Genomic DNA, 23,352 nt, shown 5'->3' with positions numbered 1-23,352 from the left:
TTTTTTTTTAATTTTTTAATTTTTAACTTTTCTTTAAATAGTTATTTTAATATTTTAAATTTTTTTATTAAGTATTTAGCCACGTGGCACAAATGTGGCAGTCATGTCAGCACAAATGGGGATCATATATTTGCCACATCATCACTTAACAGTTTACTTAATTGATTTTCTAACGGATGTATGAAATTGAAATAAAATAATAAGTAAATGTATGAAAGTGAAATGTTTTAAAATTTTGTATGAGGTTGTAATAGATCTCGAACCTTATGGGGTATTATGTAATTTACTTTTTAATTTTTAAGAAAACTAATTAAATGAGTTTGAAAACTTTAAAATTTAACGATAAAAAAAAATAAAGGGTAAAGTGAATAGTGAATAGTACTAGGATTGACTTTTTAATGTAAAAATATGATTTTTCGTTAAAATAAACAGTATCACGAGCTTTTAGTTAAAATTCATTTTATTTTTAGTTCTCATTTCCCTTTTTTTTCTAGCAAAAAGTAGTCAATATTCCAATTACTACAAAAATCTAATCAACTTTCCATGATTTTTATCCATGACAGCCCACCTTCTTTGGCGGTTGGCGGTTGGCACTATTCTTTGGAAAGCTGCAGACTTTGGACATTTCTCTCTCTCGAAGTTGCCAAAGCTTCTCCACACAATTATCTTTCTCTCTCTCTCTCTCTCTCTAAGTTGCCAAAGCTTCTCCACACACTTGCACAAAATTCCAATTCTTTCTGCAAAATACAGAACCCACAAACATGAAGATAACAAAACTCAAAGATTCCTCAATATTTCTCTGGTTTTCTTTCTTCTGTTTGCTGCTGTCTCCTTCCACTTCCTTTGCCAGAACCACACTTCCTGCTAGGTTTCCATCTTCTTTCGTTTCCCCTGAAAAGCTCTCATCACTTTCTTCTTCCGAAAAAAACCAACTTTACAGAACCAGATACTTCACCCAAATACTTGACCATTTCAATTTCTACCCCAAAAGCTACCAAACCTTCCAACAAAGGTATTTGATCAACGACACGCATTGGGGAGGAGCCAAGAGCAATGCTCCGATCTTTGTTTACACAGGAAATGAAGGAAATATAGAATGGTTTGCACAAAACACTGGCTTTTTGTATGAGACAGCTCCCCACTTCAAAGCCCTCATCGTTTTCATTGAGGTAGGATTTTGTTTCCAAATTTAGATTTTAAAGAGATAATCCTCTTTTAAATTCAGTTGGTTAAGTTCGTTTGTCCTTGTATCTGAAGTCCTCAATTCGATATATTTATCCTATGCATTGGAAAATAAAAGAAGATAATAAGGCTCATTTTTTTAGATATCGAACATATTTTGTTTTCAGACTATAGATCAAGTTCATCTAATCGATATTTTTTGACTAATAATTTGATCACATAACACGATATATACATTTCGTCTGATCGATATTTTTTGACTAATAATTTGAATTCGGATCCTCTTTGTAAGGATTCCGGAGATACGTCAATCATGTCCATTCATATTACAATGTGGTCAAAAATTATTTTAAATATTTTTATTTAAAATTAAACACAAACAGATTTGACAAAAATTAACTTTACAATGTACGATGAACGAACACTATTCATAAATTTTCGGAATCTTCATCAAAAGAATCCAAAGACGATACTATTGGTAATAATTTGACCACATAACACGTCATATTGTCTGACAAGATAACATATTTTAGTTTTTGCTTATAATTTGAGATGCCCGCATTGCATTGCAGCATAGATTCTATGGGAAGTCTATACCCTATGGGGGAAACAAGGAGGTAGCTTACAGCAATGCAACCACACTTGGATATTTGAGTTCAACACAGGCACTGGCAGATTATGCTTCCTTAATCATTGATTTGAAGAAAAATTTGTCAGCAACTGACTCTCCTGTGGTGGTCTTCGGAGGTTCCTATGGAGGAAGTATGTCAATAATTAAATAATCCTTTTTTCCTAATATGTATGATTTGCAGTTGATTAAACAGCTGGCATGGGATTAGGGAGTTAATTAGTGAGTGTCAAATTTAATCCAAGTTGTTAATTAAAAATGCAGTGCTGGCAGCGTGGTTTAGGTTGAAGTATCCGCACGTTACAATTGGAGCCTTGGCATCATCGGCTCCCATCCTCAATTTTGAGAATATTACATCTCCATACAGCTTCACCAACATCATCACTCAAGACTTTAGGGTCCTCTCTCTCTCTCTCTCTCTCTCAACATAAACATATACATCGGTAAATTCAGAAAGGTAGTCAAGTTTAGAGACATGTTAAAACTTTTAGTCCAATTTTTCAACCTTTAATATGTTGCATTGAGGGGTTTGAGCATTGTTCAAGGGATCTCGAGGGAGTCTGAGCATTGATTGAGAGGTTCGGAGAGGGTTGGAATGGCTATATTTCTTAATTATCCTAAATTAATACGCTAAAAGTTTAGTTTTCGAAACTTGTCATTTGTTACTTTGTAAGTCAGAATTATTAATGGGGTCGACTATTTACAATTTTACATGATTACATGGTCTGGTAAGAGAATATTTTCTAATTTAGACGATTTCGTACTAATCAAGCATTCAAGCTGCAATGTGTGTTCCAACAAAAATGGAAAATAGAAAGATACAATTAATGTATGTGTTTAGAGAAAGAGATGTTAATTAGCATATTCCAGATTTGTAATTACAGCCTGCAAAGCTCATGCATCATAATTTATTTGAAGAAACTTTCCTGAATAATTATTTTATTGTTTGAATTGTGTATTAATAATTTTAGAGTGAGAGTGAAAATTGCTACAAAGTGATCAAAGGCTCATGGGAACAGATCGAAAGCACAGCAGATCAACCTGGAGGGCTCGAACTGCTCCGAAATTCATTTAAAATATGCAAGTATGACCCATAATATTAACCAAATTAACAAAAGGTATAAATAAATATTTATGAAAAAAAACCCTACATATTCATTAAAATTTTCTTTTATTTTATATTTCAGGAATTATATTAGTGCAGATTATCTCGAAGGTTGGCTTCGTACCGCCTTCACTTACACAGCAATGACGGATTATCCTACACCCTCCAATTTCCTAAGTCCCTTGCCAGCATTTCCAGTCAAACAGGTAAAACAAATAATCACAAAATATATTTCTTTTTGTATTGTGAAATGACTTTTCACGAAAACATTTTTCTCTGTCTGCATATTCCGATTTATTTATGTCCTGTTTTTGCATTGATTTTTAATTTAAGAGTGCTACTAAGTCCACTTTATTGTTGTATTATTTCCCCACCTAACCAATATTTCCACTCCCAGCTATATGTAAAAAGAGAACAAATAAACCCGATACAATTAACGTTTTTGCTCTATGAAGATCAACTTTAGTAAGCTTTTCATCTCTATTAATTAATGAAACCCTATTTGTCAATAAAAAATGATGAAAAGACAACTTAGAGTATTGTCAAATGAGATGTCAAATTTTAAACATCAAAATAATAATTGATAGCTTATGTGGTAATTTGACATTTTGTACAATATTTTGCTCCACCCGATATGTTAAATAATATTGTCATTTAATAAGCATTTTATCTTTTTGTGGAGTCAAATGATTAAGGCAACCAATCAAATATTTCAAAAACATAACAACATTTATTATATATTGTATTAATCTATTAAAATATCATTTAATAAATTTGACATCTACAGTCAAAATTGACAGCAAAAGGCTTAGCCTTCAAATGACTCAGCGCCATCTAAGAAATTGAAGGCTCGGTTGTTGAAGAGAGTTTGCTGTCATTTTTTACTGTTGTATGCCTATGTGGCAATTTTGATATCTCTTTTTAAGATGCTCGTAGTCTTCTATTATACCAAAAAAAAAAATGATGGGCAATAATGTAATTTCACAAGTTTAAATTTTTTTATTTTTATTGAAGCCTCACTTACATGTGATGTTAAAATATCTCTAATATTTAAAATTTAAAAAAAAAATCAAAAACAAAAACCTCCCACTCCCCCACGTTCTCTCTCTCTCTCTCCTTCTCATTTAAAAAAAAAATGTGTTCACACACAAAGTGTAGGTAAATGCTAGTGTTTTATTAAACTCTTATCTCTTTGTCTTTTTTGTCAATTTTGTGGACCAAATCAGAAAACTCATCTAAAGAGTACGTAAATTGGTATTCCTTATAATGCCGACAAACCAAAATTTTTTAATTTGTTCCACTTTTCTCACTATTTACATCTTATTCGGAATCATTTCTTAAATTCGAAAATTGCATAATATTTTTGCTCAATCGAAGTTCACTGCACTATTAGATGTGATATATAACTTGTAAGTTGCAAACACCAAAAAAAGAAGCAACACAAATATTGGATCTTTCGCTTGGTTTTGAGTTGGAGAACGGTGGTGTGTCGAAAAGATACAGGAAGAGGTGGGGCCACCTACGTCACTTCCGTTCCCAAACAAAAACATTTTTTTAATATTTTGCTTATGTCCTTCAATCTAATTTTGTATTAGAATAAACTTGTCATTAAATTTTTTTAGAAATTAATAAAAATTCTCGTACGATAAAAATGAATGTTGGAGAATGACTTTTGCATTGAAGAAGGGTATATTTGTAGTTTTGACTTAACCTGGTGGTGCAGATGTGTGCGGCGATAGATGATCCAACGACTGGAAACGATACATTTAAGAAGTTGTACGGTGCAGCTTCTGTATATTATAATTATAGTGGGACCGCCACGTGTTTCGATCTTGATGATGACTCTGATCCTCACGACCTTGGAGGATGGTCTTGGCAGGTAGGAGAACATTCCTCCTTTTTCTCTAAATTCCAAAATAAAAAAATAAAAATAAAAATTAGAGCTTAATTACAAAGAAAAAGAATACACATGAATGAATAATTCAAATGCCATGTATATCTTTTCCCAAATTGGGTGGTTTAAAATATGTTTTGTAAAATAAAATGAAATGAAATTACGTATATCATCATAAACTAATCATAAAATAATATAAAAAAACGAAATCATGTATATCATCGTAAACTAATCATACATCTTATAAAAAAAATGAAAAAACTAATTAATGTAAATGTTATTCAGAATAGTAAAATACAAAAATATAAAATCTATATTTACCACACAACCACACTATGATTGTGAATTCAAATTCTCACTAGATCTTGCAATCGTGGGACGATGGATCAAGTAATCTGAATTATTCAAGAGAAGGAGCGAGGAATTCAGATTCTTAGTTTGTGAGAGATGAGTAGTAGAATGAACAAATAAGAATTGTAAAATTTAAAATGAGTGATACAAAATTTTTTAAACCATCGGCTTCAAGCTGTGAGATCGTATATGGATTTCAATTCAATGAATGCGAGTGATTGATAGTCTAAAAGAATTATTTATGAACCCAATAAAAAAAAGGGAAAACACTTTCGTGAGTTGGAATCAAAAGATCTTCACCCATTATGAGAGAACATGGTGGGGAGTATCCAAGAAAAACATGGTCTCATAATCAAAAATTGAGCCATAATATCATTATTGATATAACTAATCATTATCCCTTTGGAGCCTAAGAAGTGAAAACCTTGTTTTACTTTTTAACCTTTTTGGTTAATTTCAAGAGTTTCCAACCAAAAAAAAAGCAGTTTGAGTTAAACCCAAAGTTTACTCTCATCAACACCATCATGATCATCGTTGTCATCATTATAATGTGCAGAAATTTGATAAGATGACCACATTCATGTCTCGTGTTGTTGAGAAATTTTCTGTATACACTCAAAAATTTAACAAAGTTTTTTTATAGCACTTCGGACGTGACGTGTGCTAAAGTTGTTTATATAGATAGTCTTACGAAAACCCTAGATGCAAAAGCAAATAAAACAAGAAACTACAAAAATTTCGAAAACATCCATAAAACTTAAATTGTTTTTTAACCCTTCAAATGTCGTCAAAATGCTAAAATCCACCTTATATCGCTGCAAAACGACAAGTTCAATTCGTTTCGTCGTTCTCTTCCACAAAGATATCATAAGCCTAAATCGAACACCAAGAACCCAAAAAACACTATTCAATGTAGGCAGCTAGCCTGAATTTGCCGTTCGAATCAACTCTTCTAACCCTTCTTCATTTAAGAACATGTGTATATATCTACAGTAACACCCAAGTCTTTTTCGTGTTACTGAGTTTAGCTAAAACAAATTTGGTGCAGGCTTGCACAGAAATGATAATGCCAACAAGCGGAAACACCGAGGAGAGCATATTCCCAGCTTCCGAATGGAAGTACAAATACAGAGCCGCTTCATGCAAGAGGAGTTTTGGCATTGAACCGAGGCCCCTTTGGATCACCACTGAGTTCGGCGGCCATGTGAGTATCCATATTTTCTATCATTTCCAAACAATTTTCTATAGTTTCTTCTTCTTTTTATTTAATTTTATTTTTGTATTTTAATTTGTGGCAGGATATTGAGAGGGTTTTAAAAAGATATGGAAGCAATATTATCTTCTTTAATGGCTTAAGAGACCCTTGGAGTGGTGGAGGGTAATTAAATATCTTTTTGTTTCTCTATTTTCACTACGTTAAAGAGAAACTTCAATAGAATCACTTTATTAAGGTCATTCTCACGCAATTTTAAGATGCGTCGTATATACGAATGACATGATCAAAGTATTTCTGCTAAAGTTTTAATGGATGGTTTTACATGCTTTTTTTTTTTATTATGTTTTTTTTCAGGGTGCTAAAGAATATATCCAAGAGCATAGTAGCCATTGTTGCAAAAGAAGGTTTGTATCTACAATTAGAAATATGAAATTATAAAAAAATTAAGGAGAATTAATGTATAGTGTTAACATGTATATTTGTGGTATTGGTTGTTGGCAGGTGCTCACCATGTAGATTTGAGGTTCAAAAACAGTGAAGATCCAGACTGGCTTAAAGAAGTGAGGAAACAAGAGATCAACATCATTGGAAATTGGATCTCCCAATATTACCATGACCTTGCCCAACTATATTAATCATATCATACACATTCACACTCAATCAAACCTCATGATTTGCCTTTGGGCTGGTTTGGTATTGCTATACTTTGAAAAAAAAACTACTTCTGCTGTGCTGTGAGAATAAACTTATTTTTGCTACTTCACATTTTCAGTTTTTTTTTCACCCAAAACTGTGAAAATAAGTTGTTTTTAAGCGTTTACCAAACACATTTTTTAGCTCAGTTTTTTTTTATACCCACTTTTTATAAAAGCACATCAGTACCAAACCAGTACTTCAAATGGTAGAATAAATCTAAAAGGCCTTCTCATTTTCTTTAAACAATGACCTTTTATTTTTTATACCAACGATATTGATGAGGGGCAATTTGAACACGGGATCTACGGTGTAAGGGTAGACATTATTAACTACTTAATTTACAAGCTCATAGCGAATACTAAATATCAGAGAAGAGAAATTCTAACATAGAATCTTGGTTGCAAGAGTAAAGCACTTTTAAGTACTTGTCCTACATGCTCATTACAAATATTGAATATTCTGTCTATAATTTGGGTGTGTAGATACCAAATAGGGGCGTAACTTGAGTTAGATCCGAACCCCAAAGAAAGTGAATATCCACTACTCGAAACAAATGAACCAAACCGTGCGAACAAAATTCGCATTACAAAAAAGAACTAAAGCCTAAAAGCAAGCCCAAAACAACATTCAAATTCAAGAATTACGGGAATTCGCAAGTGATGAATTGTTCTAATAAGTGTAGTCGTCCTTCAACTCACTGTTTGTTCAAACCTCCCATTCTCCTTGGTTTATTTTGGGGAGAAGAAGAATTGTGGAAACCCCAAGAGACTGGATAACATGTTGGAGACTTGGACCAACTTTATAGGACAGGTCCAATAGGTAAGACAATGGCTTATCTTGCCCGAGCCTGTAGTCAATAGAGCCAGTGCCACAGACCACACACTCATCCCAATAATGGAAGGTCCAAATCCTAAAACTTTGGGCTCAGTTTACACAAACTCATATCCAATAGCTTTGTTTTTGAAGTTAAATTATTGGAGTTATACCTGGATTTTATTTTCAAATAATAGACTTACAAAGTTTACATTTAAATACATTTTTTTAACACACGATATTATCTACACTAAATGGAGAAGGAGGTAGGCTAAGCCTCACAATGAGTTAGCTATAATGCGGTTCAAATTCGCCTTTGACGAGAATTGAACCTATGACCTCTTACTTACAAGGAAAGAGGAATACCGTTAGACCGTAGTACTAAGTAGTCACACTTAAAACACACTTACAATCCATAAAAAAATTAAAAAAATTTATATTTCTAAACAGTAATCACTCTCGCCTAAGCCAAACGGGTGGAGTTACACAAAACTATCACTCTTCAGAAGACAATTTACATGCTCTTGCCCTTACACTCCTAAAATCGGTGAACTTAGAGAGGGGGCAATGGCATGCATGTCCGATAAAAAAACGTGTACATACTAATTGTGGATATGTGTTGAGATATAGATAGACATGCCTTTAAAAGTTAGGCAGGGATCAAAGGAAAAGGTCATTCGAGTGTTGAAACTTCAGACTTTTGAAGATCGTCTATCTATCTTGAAAGTGAAATCTTTCTTCTATGGTGTGAAAGTCATTGATATACAAGTCATAACCATCCACGACCTTACATCATTATATATGCCAAGTATTATTAACTTAAAAAAATGATTGCATGTATGTGTTATATGGGTTGTTCTATGCCGGCACAACACATCAACAATCACAATCAACTTATATGCGTAATTGGTCTTATCTTTACGCTCATAAGTGTTTAAATAAACGCGCTAATATTAGAAACACATCAATAAAATTAAACAAAAAATGCAAATGCTTTTTTGGAAAAGCACTTGATCAGTCCACTTTTAACTTTTATGTCAAACATAAACCTCAGTATACTTTAGTCATAGAGAGAAACTTTGTGAGACTCACTTGATTACATGTCATTTTATTATTGATTGTTGATAATTCATACAATCATGAGTGTGACATTTTCTATTCTGTTTTAAGACTTTGAAGAACATGGGATGTGTTGTTTTCATTTGGCATGCGCGAAGACAAATTCGATCATTGATTTGGTGAGTGATGCCGTTGTACATTTCAATGTCGATCTCATTCCTTTATTGTGGTGGCCATTTACACAAATGTATTGAGGCCAAATAGATAGAATTGTTATGGTGATCATCAAATCTTGCCTAACCAGCTGCTATCAATACCAAGATTTAGTAATCTTTGTAGGGTTTAAAGATTCATAGTGTTTTTTGTATTCTTTCATCTTAAAACACCTAGTAAATCATCTTTCAATAGGGATCTAATACAAAGAGCAGGAAAATAAAAAACAGTTAACCCCAACTCCTAGATCAGCAAGTTGGTGTGGAGTAAAAAATAATCCAAAAAATTCAGAAGACGACACATGTATTTTTTTTTTCTCAAGATAGACAAGACCACCTTCATTAAGTTGGCAATGCTCTCAAATACTTTCATGCGTAGTTCAACATCCCTGAAGGTCTAAGCAGCTGACGACAACTACTCAAAGCTCTCCACTCGTGGCATAGAAAAGTTAAAGACATTAAAGATAGAATTAATTACTAAATTCTATCTTTAATATATTCCCAATTGAAGATCAACTCCATATGTGTAGGGCAAAACCCTAACACTGTGGCTGCGGACTCCTTCCTATAAATACCTCCATCTCCACCAAATTTTGGTAAGTTTTTTGTTACGCATACAAACCCTAAACAGTCACTCTTTTTAGAGAAACTAACTTAGGCATCAGATTCATTGACCAAACCCCTCCACCTCGTGGCCACGTGAGGCATTGGTCTTTGATCAAAGGCAGTGATTGTTTTGTAAGTACAAAGTCGTCAAGATTGAAGACAGCGGATTTTTGCTACCACAGTCCACCAACATATCAGACACCTCTAGTTAATTTCTCGCTCAGCATTAGAGAGGGCATTCCTATCTTCTTGAGTTCTTGACTTACACATGTCATTATCTTATTAACAATAAAAACACACACATGTAATCTATATATAGATAGGTTCCAACTTTATAGCATAACAATTATCAAAACAGTTGATACCTAATTCATGCATCGGCTACTTGTGGTTGTGTAACGCGTGCTGCTTGCTGCTATGCTGCTGCACCATTGCAAAGATTTTGCAAATGCCGTATCCTCTCTGAAAGGCAAGTTGACAGAGTCCCTTTCACAACCCATGTCCCATCTTCCTCAAATTCCTTGGCAAGTTTAGGGTCTTGGCCTCTAGTTGTAGGGTTCTTCTCTTACAACTTCCCTCTGCAAGAACCTACGGTTGATGGTCCCGCCCCCATATCTGAAAAACCACCACTCCACCACCGGCCACCAGGTCCACCACCACCATCACTCCACACTACAGTTAATTTTACAGTGCTACAGTATCACATGCCACGTGTCAGAAACCCGATTGCGTCACCCATATGCTTCTGATGTTCCAATTTTCACTCCTGTTTTTCCTCTATTTCCTCGAATTCACCAAGGTAAAAAGGGGGAAAGGTAAAAAAATATGCAGATATGCAGACAGTATGCACACCAATTCGGCCTTGTGGGCCCAACCGTTAGGGCCCACTTTAGGAAAGAAAACGTTTGATCTCGTGGGCCATGGCCCCCGCATGCCGTTTCTGATATCAACCTCCAGTTTAAGGGCAGGCCAGAACCCCAGAGTTTGGAGACGTGGCCTTATTCCACATAGTTATTTATTTATTTTATTTTTAACAAATGATATTATCTATAATAAAGTGAGTAGAAATATCACTAAACCTCACAATGAGTTATCAATAATGTGGTTTAAATTATCTTTTGGTGATAATTTAACCTAAGACCTCTTATTTACAAGTGAAAATGAATTCTACTAGATCATAGTACCAAGTGACTGTCATTGAATTGGCGACATATTAATTTTTCTTCTGCTAATGACATATTCCTTGGGAAATTGCTAATAAAATTGAGTTAAGTACAAGACCTAGAAATTGTGAATTGACTGTGACATCCCACATCGCTTAGGGGAGTGATCCTTAAATGTGTATTCACATCCCTACCTAGCACGAGGCCTTTTGGGAGCTCACTGGCTTCGGGTTCCATAGGAACTCCGAAGTTAAGCGAGAAGGATGCCAGAGCACTCACATGATGGGTGACCTACTGGGAAGTTGCTCGTGAGTTCCCAAAAACAAAACCGTGAGGGAATGGTAAGCCCAAAGCAGACAATATTGTGCTACGGTGGTAGAGCGGGCCCGAGAAATGATCCGCCCCGGGCTGAGATGTGACATTGACCATTTATATTTTCTTGAGTTTTCACTCTCTAATATAGGATCCCATACGGTAAACACAGTCCCTACAAAATCTATCATCCCGTTTTTGTTATAATACACTTAATTCCTGCTAAGATATATATTCATTAAAAAACAACTCATTCATTTAGTTTTGTTGGCTTTGATCTGGTTGGCTGCTTGGAAGTTGGCTAATATATAATATTTATAGTTGCATTTCTTTGAATATTTTTTGTAACTTTAATGTGCCATATAATTGATCATGCATGCTTTGTTTGATTGCTGTATTTTTAGTAGGCTCACTAAAGAGAAGGGGAGAGAGAGAGGGAGAGAAAGATGATGGGTAATGAGAGAGGTTTGGTTTCTGGGATTTTAAATGCTTCAAATTGCAGGCCAACTAGTAATTTCTTGGGCAAATTCATTTTTTGTCTGATATGTCAGACCTTTCGCCGACTTTTCGTAGCATTTCCTTTCATATTAAATTACTTTTTATTTACCTTCTTTTGTCTTCTAATTATAGTTCTTGTTTCGTTTTATATGTCAAATTTGGTTTTATTTTAGTGAACTTTAACGAAAAACTCTCGGTATTATTTATTTTAACGAAAAATCATATTTTTATATTAAAAAGTTAATTATGGTACTATTCACTTTACCCTTTATTTTGTCATTATTGTTAAAATTCAAAATTTTCAAACCATTTTCATTAGTTTTGCTTTTGTTTTATTATTTAGCAGGGAATATTTCCTAAACCCTAAAAATAGGCAGATTCTTATAATTTTGTAGTAGCAAACGTATGGTAGTTCTAGCTACGTTTGCATTTGAAGTGTCCTATAAATACAAAATTAATTGTCTCGTTTATAAAGATAGTGATAAAGTATATTTAAATTTAGTTAAGTTGACTAAACAGTGTGTTCACCATTATACAGCCATGTTGAAAGTGTTCAACAAATTTCACCCGCTACAATGATTAAATTAAAATTTTGAGGCGGACCAAAAATTTTCGAAGATATATCATATGTGTTGTATCCACTCACTCCTTTTTCATATTCTTATCAAAGAGAAATGCTAAGGGGTCTATCTCACATTGGCGATCTCCATGGACTCTCTGGTACCTCACAGTTTAACGTTAATTCTCATTCTAACTATAAAGCAGTGAACCAAAAACATGAGGTGGCACAAAATCTATGAAAAAATTCACTTTGTAGAGAGTCTCCTTAGCATTTCCTCTCTTTTCAAATTAAACCCAAATCTCCTGGAGTGAAATCATCAAAATTCAATAATATAAAATTTTAATTATACTCTACATTCACTAAGGAGGCATCACTAAGAAATTATTCGGTCCCAGAAATCGGCTCTATAAATTTGCAGGTGTCAACAGTTACCAGAATGTGTGGTCCATTTCAAGACATGTATTCTTCATGTAAGGACCAAGGTCCCCACTTTGAATACAAAACATGTCGGTGGATACAAAATAATGCTCATGTATAATACACAAATCTTGTAAGTATTTTCTAAATTTTAAGTAATTTTAGTTTTTGATATAGTTAATATTTTACAAGTAAATTTATTTAAATTACAGATTACAGAGTTCGAATTTGTGTGGAAGAATGGTTCACAATTTTAATCAACTTGACATATAAAAAGTATTGTTAATTAAGCAGGGGTTTCTTTGTCAAATTGTATTTTGAAGTTTTTAAAATAATTTTTGATGAAATTAGGGGAAACAACAAACATTCGTTTTATATTTTCGATCAATTTATCGTATCAATTTTCAAAGGTGTGCATGGGGATTCAAATTATTCTAGCATGCAGCATGCTAATATTGATAAGGTTGTTAATTTTTAAAATATATTGGTTTTGTCAGTAAGATTAATTTAAAAGTGTATATTGTTGCTCTAAAAAGAACTGGGGGGAATATCTGGAACTTTGCCACCAACTTGGTGGATCCCAAATGGTTCTCCGTCCCCATGCATGTAGCTTTATATTAGGTAAAGGGTGATCATTGTATGCCATGTGTTTTACTTCCTACACCAGGTTTTACTTCTTACACACCCCTTTTAACTTCTAATCGTCTGATCGAATGAATTTAAGATGATCAATCGAAAACAAATTAACGAGAGTATGTAGGTAGTAAAGAGGGGTATGTGAAACCCTAATTTATAAAGACAAAAATCATTGCTAGTTTGCTAGAAAACTGAAATGCTCTGTAGTTTATGCAGTATGCCATTGCTATTATATGATGATATGCATATAAAATATATCATTAGAGTTGGTCGGAAAACTCTAATCGTGACTGAAAAATTTAAATAATTATTTAAATTTACATCTTTTCAGTGAAGCAAAAATGATTGAAAAATCCTTCGAAAGTGTGAATGTATTTCATTGCAAATGCTCTTAAAACGGGATATCATGAAAATGTAAATGCAGTATTGGTATTTGCAGTTTATTTGTATTTTCACTTATATTTCACGCATTATTTCCTTGAGTAGTGATTATAATTTTAATTAGGGATCGTTTGATAACCATTTCGTTTTCAGTTTTTAGCTTTTGGTTCCAGTTTTTACTTTTTTTGAAAAATAAAATCTTGTTTGGTAACTATATATTTCGAGTTAAAAAAAAAAACTAATAATTTTTTATGGATGTGCTTGGGGTTTCAGAATCAAAATCTATTTTCAATTTTGATTTTTTTTTTTGGTTGAAAAAAGTTTAGGGGGAGGGGAGGCTATTCCATCCTAGGGCTAGTGCACACCATAAGTCTCTTTGAGAACTTAGAGATGGGGTTTTAGCCCATTTTTTAGTTTTTACAGATTGTCCACCAAAGAGGGATTGCAAGGAGCGGGACTCGATCCTAAGCCTTGGTCTAGCGAAAAAAATGATCCTTACCAACTCAATCAACCCTCGTTGGCATTTTCAAATTTGATTTTCATGCTATATTTATGTTGGAGTAACTAGACTTTAAACTTTGTTAGAGACTGATGTTGAAAATTTTCGAAGTGTTTGATTCTAGGTTAAAATTAAAATCAAATGACAGTATTCATGCATGTTTATGGTGCTTTCTCAACAAAACCCTAGAACATGAACAAGTTATCTAAATCGATTTGTATAATTTGAAACAAAATCCTTTCGATGCATCTAAGACTTATCTTCAAATCGTCACACATTTGAGCTTTGATTTCTCTTACTGTAGCTTATCAATCAAAACATTTGTTAATTTGTAATCTATCATGTTTCTTGTTTTGTAATTCCTATGATTTCGTATGTTAAAATACAATTCTTACGAGTTGAAATACAGTTTTTACAAGTCAAAACCATGGGTTTGACATGAAAACCTCAGAATTTTGCAACTTCAAAGGAATTCTGCCTCGTCTAATGGTCGAACCTGAAAATTTTGGAGGATTATGGGGAAAATTAGTGAACATAAAATTTCGAAACCACGTATTCTGGTTTTGTCAAAATTCAGTACAGTTTATAGATCGTAAATTTTCACTAAAAGAGGAACACTTCGATGTTCTATTTGTTTATTCAAAGTGATATATATTCACGGTTGTATGACAGATTCTCTTGATTAATTTTGAGTCATCACATTGTCATCAACTAATTGTTTAAGAATGTGATATATTTATATGAGAACAAAATAAGAATCAAATATTTATGAAAGAGTATAAAATAGGTGCCATGCATGCATGTCCATTGAACTAGAAATATAATTTGAAATGAAGAGATGATGCGTACCAACCTTGAGATTTTGATACATTGTTTGTGGCCTTTGAGGCGGTACATGTTTGCCAGTTTGGCCAGTCCCTCCTGTTAATGTACTACTGATGCATCTGAAGAAGCAGCAGCATCAGTTACATATGTAAATTCCAATAAAGTAATCAATTATGACTAAGTATTCCTCGTGTAAACTATATATATATATATATATATATATATATTATATATATATATATATATATAACTCCAGCCCAGTATATGTACAAGCATAACATTTTCCAGAAAACCCAGCTTTATACCTGACAAATATCTGATCATCATTTTCTATTTAATATATATATATTTTCATAGGAACTGCGTCAAAGTTTCTACAGTATTTTGGAGTATTTTATATTTTAAGAGAAATTTTCACTATTGTATGTTGGGTTTTTATCATAAATGATCATTGAAATTGAAATTGAAAATCGATTAATGTAGTCCTTGAAAATGTCTGTTGCAAATCAATATGGTCATTCCGTCACAATTCCGTTAAAATTTCAATTAAGTGCTGATGTGACACATAAATAGGTCCCACAAATTTAATTAAATATTATTATGTGAATAAAAAATATTTAAATAATAAAAAACAATTGTTATTTTTTATAATTAAAATCATAAAAAATAAAAAAGAAGGAGGAGATGATTGAACACTATTCATCATATTCTTCCCCTCCTATTCACATAAATATTCACATAAATGATGACATTGGAAGGAGAAATCCCAAGCTGGAAATTGGCAAGCCATGAGAGGAAGAAAGAGGACGGGCTGCCGAGAAAAAATGGTGGTCGGATTGAGAGGGAGGTAGAAGAAGAAGAATGCGACGGGTAGGATGGCGAGGAGTCTGGTGGTGCTCAGAGAAGTGAGCTTGCCGACGGTGTGAAAGTAGGATAGTGATGCCACAACCAAAATCCACACCATGAAAAAGTTTGGGATTTCTCCTTTCAATTTCATCGTTTTTGTGAATATTTTTGTGAATAGGAAGGGAAGAAGATGATGAACAGTGTTCAATCATCTCCTTCTTTTTTTTTAAAAAGATTTTAATTATAAAAAATAACAATTGTTTTTTTATTATTTAAATATTTTTTATTCACATAATAATATTTAATTAAATTTGTGGGACCTATTTATGTGCCACATCAGCATTTAACATAAATTTTAACGGAATTGTAACGGAAGGACCACGTTGATTTGCAACAGCCATTTTCACGCATTACATTGATCGATTTTCAATTTCAGGGACCATCTTGATTGGATGGGTCAATTTCAGGGATCATTTGTGATAAAAACCCTTGTATCTTTTGACACACCCCGACCCAGAGGATCAAGGCGTGCTGGCCGTCATGTGAGCGTGACGTAACCAAAAGTGCGACACGGAAGCAAGATATAACAGAAAATGAAGGAATTCAAACCAATCTCTAGTAGAACCACCTACTAGAATAAAAGGATGAGTTATAAGGTAAACACATAAATTCAGAGCATAGGTTTAAGTGCAGTCAAGTAGGACCAAAATAAAATACAACACCCGCAGGTAAGTCCTACATGTAGAGCGTCTGTCAGAATGCCGGAAAAAGACCTCGAGAGCCACCAACCGCTAACTAGAACCTGGAGGGGCGCAAAACAAAGATGAAGGGGTCAATAAAATCAAAGATTTTCCGAAACATTTCATTTAAAACATTTCTAACCCCTCACCGTAAAACCTGTATATTTTCCCAGAAAAATAATATATAAACATATATATAGACATATCATCAAAACTCAGCTCATATCCATCAACATAACATCTCAGAAATAATATGCCACGCCATGCCAAATATAATCAGAAATGCATCAATATCAATCAGGTGAAATAATAAATCAACCGGAGACCCTACAATGGTCCTGTACGGCTTATTCTAAAGCTCAACATCCCACTCAGCTGGAGTCACCACAGTGACCCATACGGCCCTGCCGGAGTCACCAACTGTGACCTGTACGGCACTACACTGCACATCACTCGGAACTACGTATAGTAGTCTGTACGATGAAAGGTGTATAAATACGCTATAGTGCTTCTCTCATCAATCATCAGCGCGCATAACTAAGGTCACCCACTAGTCGGAATCACATCTAGTGATCTATACGACTAGCATGTCGGAACCCTCACATGGTCTGTACGACATTCACCTACTTGGATCCAAGACGAGCGTGCGGTGTGGTGAATAATAATATAAGCACTAACACCTAGGGTGCAGGTTATGAGCTTTCAATGCAATGCTCATAAAATAACTCATCTGAATAATATAAAAACTCACATGTGCGTCCACCGCGTCAATTAACATATATATGCATCAATTATCAAACTAAATATCTCAACATTTGCATGCATGGCAATTTAAATCATAATTTTCATATAAACGCATTTTCTGGGAAAACCAGTTGTATATAGGTAATACGAAAACAAAACTGCCCACTCACTGATAAGTCGATGGGTCGTAACCCCCGTGACGTCCCTGGATGCGCTCGTCCTCGGGATAAGTGTCACCTATATGTGAAACAACTATAAAAACGTTAATTTAAACACATAACCAACAATTCGAAATAACTTCTCATACGATGCTCAAATTGGGTATATGAATATACTACATCGACCTTCTCGACGTCACGGACGTCGAGAAATTTTTAGATTAATTTTTTGGTGTCGCACGCGCCCCCACGTGCCAGGGAATGCACGGACACACGTGCCCCCACGCGCATCATCTTCCCCAGCCAGTCGCCGGACTGGTTTTTCCGGTGGCCGGATTCCGGCGAGTTTTAAAACTTCTTGTTCTCCTTCTTTTCTCAACCGTTTTCTTCGTATTTTATACCAAAATGAAGCCCCAAACATGTAGAATCACGATACACTATTTTTAAGCTCTAAAAACAACTAAATCTCACCGGAAAAATCCAAGCAAAACGGGCCAAACTCAACCCTCGTGATCCCGACGTCCAAATCCTTCAAACGAAGCACTCCGAGCTTCCTTGGGACCTCAATAAGCTCACTATAAGCTTAGAATTTCCTGAAACACAACATTTCATGTGTGCATGAACAGTGACCAAAAATGGGGGGGTTCAGGTTCACGTTATTTCGAAGGTTTCCCTTCCTAAAACTAGTACCAATCAACTCAGAACATCAAGAGGATGAAGAATCTTACCTTGGTTGCTTCGATCCACTGAGTTTTGGGTGGTTTGTTCTTCGTCCGTACGTATATGGTGAGAGAAAGAGCAGGGGATCGTGAGGGAGGAGAGAAGGAGAGCTACGGGAAGGGAGAGAGAGCAGGGAGTGTGAGGTGTGGTCCACTCTAATCCACACCATCCATCCAATTCCCTAACCACATAATTCCAAAACCAAATTTTTTAATCCCCAAAACTTATAATAATTTAAACCAAATAACGTTACACACACAAACCTTAGCAACGTCAAGGGTAGTATCGTCATTTCAAGCTCCCGATATAAAAATCCCGGGACGGGCTGTGACATCTTTAAAAAAAGTTTAATGGTTAAAAATGTAGAGTATAGAGTACGTGGAAGCGTGCTACGAAATTCCAGAGTTGAAATTGACCGATGAATACATATCGGTGTTTTAAAAGGCTCGCCTTAGGGTGCGGCCTCTGAGGCTGGGTGTCGGTGTTCCTGCCTTTGTTTTGAGGGAGTGGGCGGAAGGCTTCGCTGGAAGAAGAAGGGGAGACTTTCTCTCTCCAAATCCAATAAATTTTCATAATAATTGTTCCACTCAACCTTTATTTCATTTTAAATACCCTATAAATACTCCACTCAACCCTTTAGTTTTGCAATTTATTTCATTTTAAATACCCTATAAATACTCCACCCCATTTATTTCATTTTAAATACCCTATAAATACTCCACTCAACCCTTTATTTTCCTTTAAATTCCCATAATTATTGCTTTATATCATTTTAAATACCCTATAACTACTCCACCCAACCTTTATTTCCTCTTAAATTACTTATAATTGCAACATTTAGCCTTTATTTTGCTTGAAATTTTCCTATAATTGTGACCATTCATCCTTATTTTCCTTGAAGTTCTCTATAATTGCTTACAATGAAATAAATAATTATAACATTTTGAGACTATATGACATAGTTTCCAAGTACAACTAGACTTAGTAATAAAGAAGATGGTATTATCTTTGATTTAGTTATAGTTATATTTGTTTTTACAAGATTGTTATAAATATACATACATACATACATACATACATATATACATACATACATACATATATATATAATATTAAAATTTTAGATTCCGTGAGGTTTCGCCTCACACCTCACGTCTCGTGCCTAGGCTAAGCTATCCATCGGACGCGTCGGCCACGCCCCCACCTTTTTATACATTGATACATATATGATGAATGATTGATAAATTGCACCCAAGTTTTTCGCGATAAAAGCATCCTAGTAAGAAAATGCAAATGTCAGATACAGAAATCAAATCAAATTTCCATCCACGAGAGATTTAAATGTGGTTATTGCTCCGATGGGAGGGATGCAATTTAACCCTGTAAAAAAATGCCTATTGAAAAATTTCCGGCCAAGAGATATGTATGTATGTATGTCCATATACAGTATCGACTCGAGATGCTCTGTAATTTCACACTTCCTGTGTCTTGCATGCAAATATTAGTACGGCCCTTTATCTCTGAAACCGTGACAGAAATCAATGCAAAAAGAGTGGCCTGGATGTGGTGTACTTGGGAATTGAAAAATCCCTAGAAATGGAAAAATGTTAAACTACGTATTTGTTATCATACTTTGATATTATAATGTTTATTTAGCTAAAATGATTTTTGAAATTAGCATAATTTCTTACTTTAATTTCTGTGGTTTGAAATTGATAAAAATTGTGTTTGAGTTTGTCCATCATTAATCATTTTGATTATTCTAAAACACAAAAATAAGAAATTATATTAATCTCAGAAACCATTTCAATTAAAAACCATCTCATTAACTTCCTCATATATGCCAAAGGCCCCTCCTGTTTCCTGGTCTCTTTTAACAAGATAAACTATTTTTTATTGAAATAAAATAAATAAAATTAATCGATGAGAAATATTAAATATATTTGCAGGCGAATTATGCAGAGATTACATGGCAGAGCTGCCTCACCCACTGTATAGGTTTCTTTATGGTCAAGGATTCACGTTGGTTTCGACCTTTACGTAAGTGCCTCTCTCACTTGACCAATTTTTTTTTAAGTTCAGTTCTCGTTAAAGGCGAATTTAAATTACATTATTGCTAGTCTATTGTAATGCTAAGCAAATTTTTTTTTTGAACAAACAATATTATATACACTAAGGGAAATGAGCATGAGTTTAACCTCATAATAAGCTAGCAATAATTTTGTTCAAATTTATCTTTGACAAGAATCAAATCTAAGACCCTTCACTTACAAATGAAGAGGAATGCTACTAGACCGTAGTACTAAGTGACAAAAAAAAAATGTTCTTCTTACAATTTAAGATTTGTACCAAATTAGTTTAAGCAAATTTAGTTTTTCCATTTTAATGTTCACTATACAATACATACTTGGTTTTAGTGTGTTGTTGTATGCGGCTTTTATTTTCTTGTTTTCTAGAACTCAACACTTACCAACTTGGATTCTTCCTCTACCATTGTGGGGTCTTTAATTAGGTTTGTTTGCTCTTTATGATATGTATTTGTAATGCCCTTTTATCAATGAATGTATGAAATATTGTACTCTTCGTCAAAAATAAAAAAGTTTTGAGTTTTCCTTTGTTAGGCAGTTCTTGGCCTTCTTTCGTTTGACTGATATTGCGTAACCAATCAATTATATACACCGCTGTTGTGCCAGATGAGACGTGTTGATGGTATGTTTTTAATTGAGTCAGATTAAAGGCATATTGATAATCTTGTCTTTCCTTACAAACTCGTTTACGCTCCGTGAAAAACAAGACAGTTGATTGATCTTGAAAACTTTTCAGCCTTCTAACTTCAACCTAGACACACACATTACTCGAATCAGCCTCAAGTTATGCGATGACTTGAACTTGTCTTGAAATCCGTAATTCTATCTTGATCATTTTTGTGTGGACTCCGTTTTTGAAGTTTTTATGTTTTTCACTCTTTGCACAAATATGAACTCTCAATTAGTGTTATAACATTTTGGGGGAAAAAAAAATAGTGTTATAACATAACTAGTTTCCAACTTAATTAACTATGCGCAATATCAATAATTAAATTTTCGATTGTCTCATAATTTAGATGCATAATCCATTAATGAGATGAAGAAAAATTGAAATTGGAACACACAAACGCTAGTCAATTATAGGTGCGGTGTTTTAGTCCATTTAATTACTGCCATTTAGTACTACGGTCTAGTGGTATTCCTCTTCACTTGTAAGTGAGAGATCTTAGGTTCCATTCTCATCAAAGACGAATTTGAACTACCTTATTGCTAGCCCATTATGAGGCTAAGCCCACCCCCTCATCTTTAGTGTAAATAATATCGTTTGTTCAGAAAAAAAAAAAAAACCATGAATTATTAAAATTCCATGACTGATTTGTTAACTTAAATAACTATTTGCAATAGCAATAAAGCCTGAATTTGTATCAAAGTTGATCAACGAACATTATTTCATCATAGGGTGATCTAGCGGTTGGAAACGAATTCTAGACCTGTATTTCATACGACACGTCTGGGGTTCGATACTTGACGCGGATGAAGGTAGACGATGATGGCTAGAGCAGGCTGAGAAACCTCTGTGAATCTTGTCAACCCATATAATAGTGGATTGCCATGAAAAATGTCACATCCCGGCCCGGGGCGGACCACTTCTCGGGCCCGCTCCACCACCGTAGCACGATATTGTCCGCTTTGAGCTTACCATTCCCTCACGGTTTTGTTTTTGGGAACTCATGAGCAACTTCCTATTGGGTCACCCATCATGGGATTGCTCTCGCATGCTACTCGCTTAACTTTGGAGTTCCGATGGAACCCGAAGCCAATGAGCTCCCAAAAGGCCTCGTGCTAGCTAGGGATGGGAATATACATTTAAGGATCACTCCTCTAGGCGATGTGTGATGTTACAAAAAAGCTACCAACCGGTCTTCTTTTTAAAGAAAAAAATTATATATAATATGTTTCAGTATTGTACAATAATTTTTCATTAGCTTTTAATGGTGAATTATTAAAATCCATGACTTGTCCCATCAACAAATGATTGAGAGATGAATTGCATGGTACACATCATGATAGGAAGTAAGGTAAAGGACACAAACACACACAAATCCAACAACAACAACAACAACCACCACCTATGATTAATGTGTTTCCTGCATGTTCTACTAACTACTTAAAACTATAAAATTAAAACCAAGTGGTAACAATAATCCAATCCAATCCGACCTTTTTGTTGGGGGGATGAAATCAAATTGGGTGTTGTGAATCTACCTGGAAAATTGAGGTGGGATTTGTCTAAAATTCATGGGGAGGAAGAAGACATAAAATCCCAACTAGAAATGGAAGATAATATATAAGAAGATATTATTAACTAATAGAAAATAATAAGACACCCAGAGAGACAGAAGACTGAGACCCCAGTTAGTGTTTTGTTAAAGAGAGAAAGAGACGGGACTAGAAGTGTGAGGAAGGGATTCAAACACGACTATACATGTCCCAAAAACAAAGGCTATTTGTATTTGTGTTTGTATTGTATTGCAACAAATCTTATCCCATCTCATCCATCTCTCTCTCTCTCTCTCTCTCTCTCTCTCTCCTGCATGCTTATTGGAAAGGGAAGGGATCTGTGGATTTATTTATCCCACCTCCTCCAATCCCCTCTTAAATCCAGGCCGGAATGGCCAAACACCAATAATGCTATCCTGCACGTGATCAAATTACTGTTCTTCTTTACAGCTACATTTCATTTCCCCCGGCCTCCTTCTCTCACAAATATTGAAAAGCAAATTTACCATGGAAGATCGATAGATTATACATCCTTCTTGCCCAATGCCTACTATTTTCAATCTCGGTTTTCATTTGTTTAATTTATCGATGATTGTCAACAGTTAATAAATGCAAATTACACATACGTCAACAGCTAACATCTATTAGGGACTATTACGAGTTAAATAAGCCTTCGAAATTGGAATAATTCACTACGCACTTGAAAACAAATTTCTCCCATATAAGTTCTATCCAAACGCCAATGCACGAGCTAGCACTAGAAAATTTTACAATACTACCTT

General features: G+C 34.4%; 1 protein-coding gene across 1 annotated transcript; it reads left to right on the top strand.

Moving 5' to 3' along the window:
- The first annotated feature begins 570 nt into the window (after positions 1-570).
- Positions 571-7,134, top strand: LOC103413500 (uncharacterized). The gene is made up of 10 exons (XM_008351962.4): positions 571-1,169; positions 1,755-1,944; positions 2,075-2,208; positions 2,782-2,894; positions 2,998-3,121; positions 4,639-4,794; positions 6,209-6,364; positions 6,459-6,538; positions 6,731-6,780; positions 6,878-7,134. The coding sequence occupies exons 1-10, from the start codon at positions 762-764 to the stop codon at positions 7,009-7,011; spliced, it is 1,545 nt and encodes a 514-aa protein (XP_008350184.2). The 5' UTR covers positions 571-761; the 3' UTR covers positions 7,012-7,134.
- The last annotated feature ends 16,218 nt before the right edge of the window (positions 7,135-23,352 follow it).

This window comes from Malus domestica, chromosome 12, assembly GCF_042453785.1.
Source record: "Malus domestica chromosome 12, GDT2T_hap1".
Classification (NCBI taxonomy): Eukaryota; Viridiplantae; Streptophyta; class Magnoliopsida; order Rosales; family Rosaceae; genus Malus; species Malus domestica.
The sequence above is the reverse complement of the archived record's forward strand: the minus strand, read 5'-3'. Positions and strand labels throughout refer to the sequence as shown.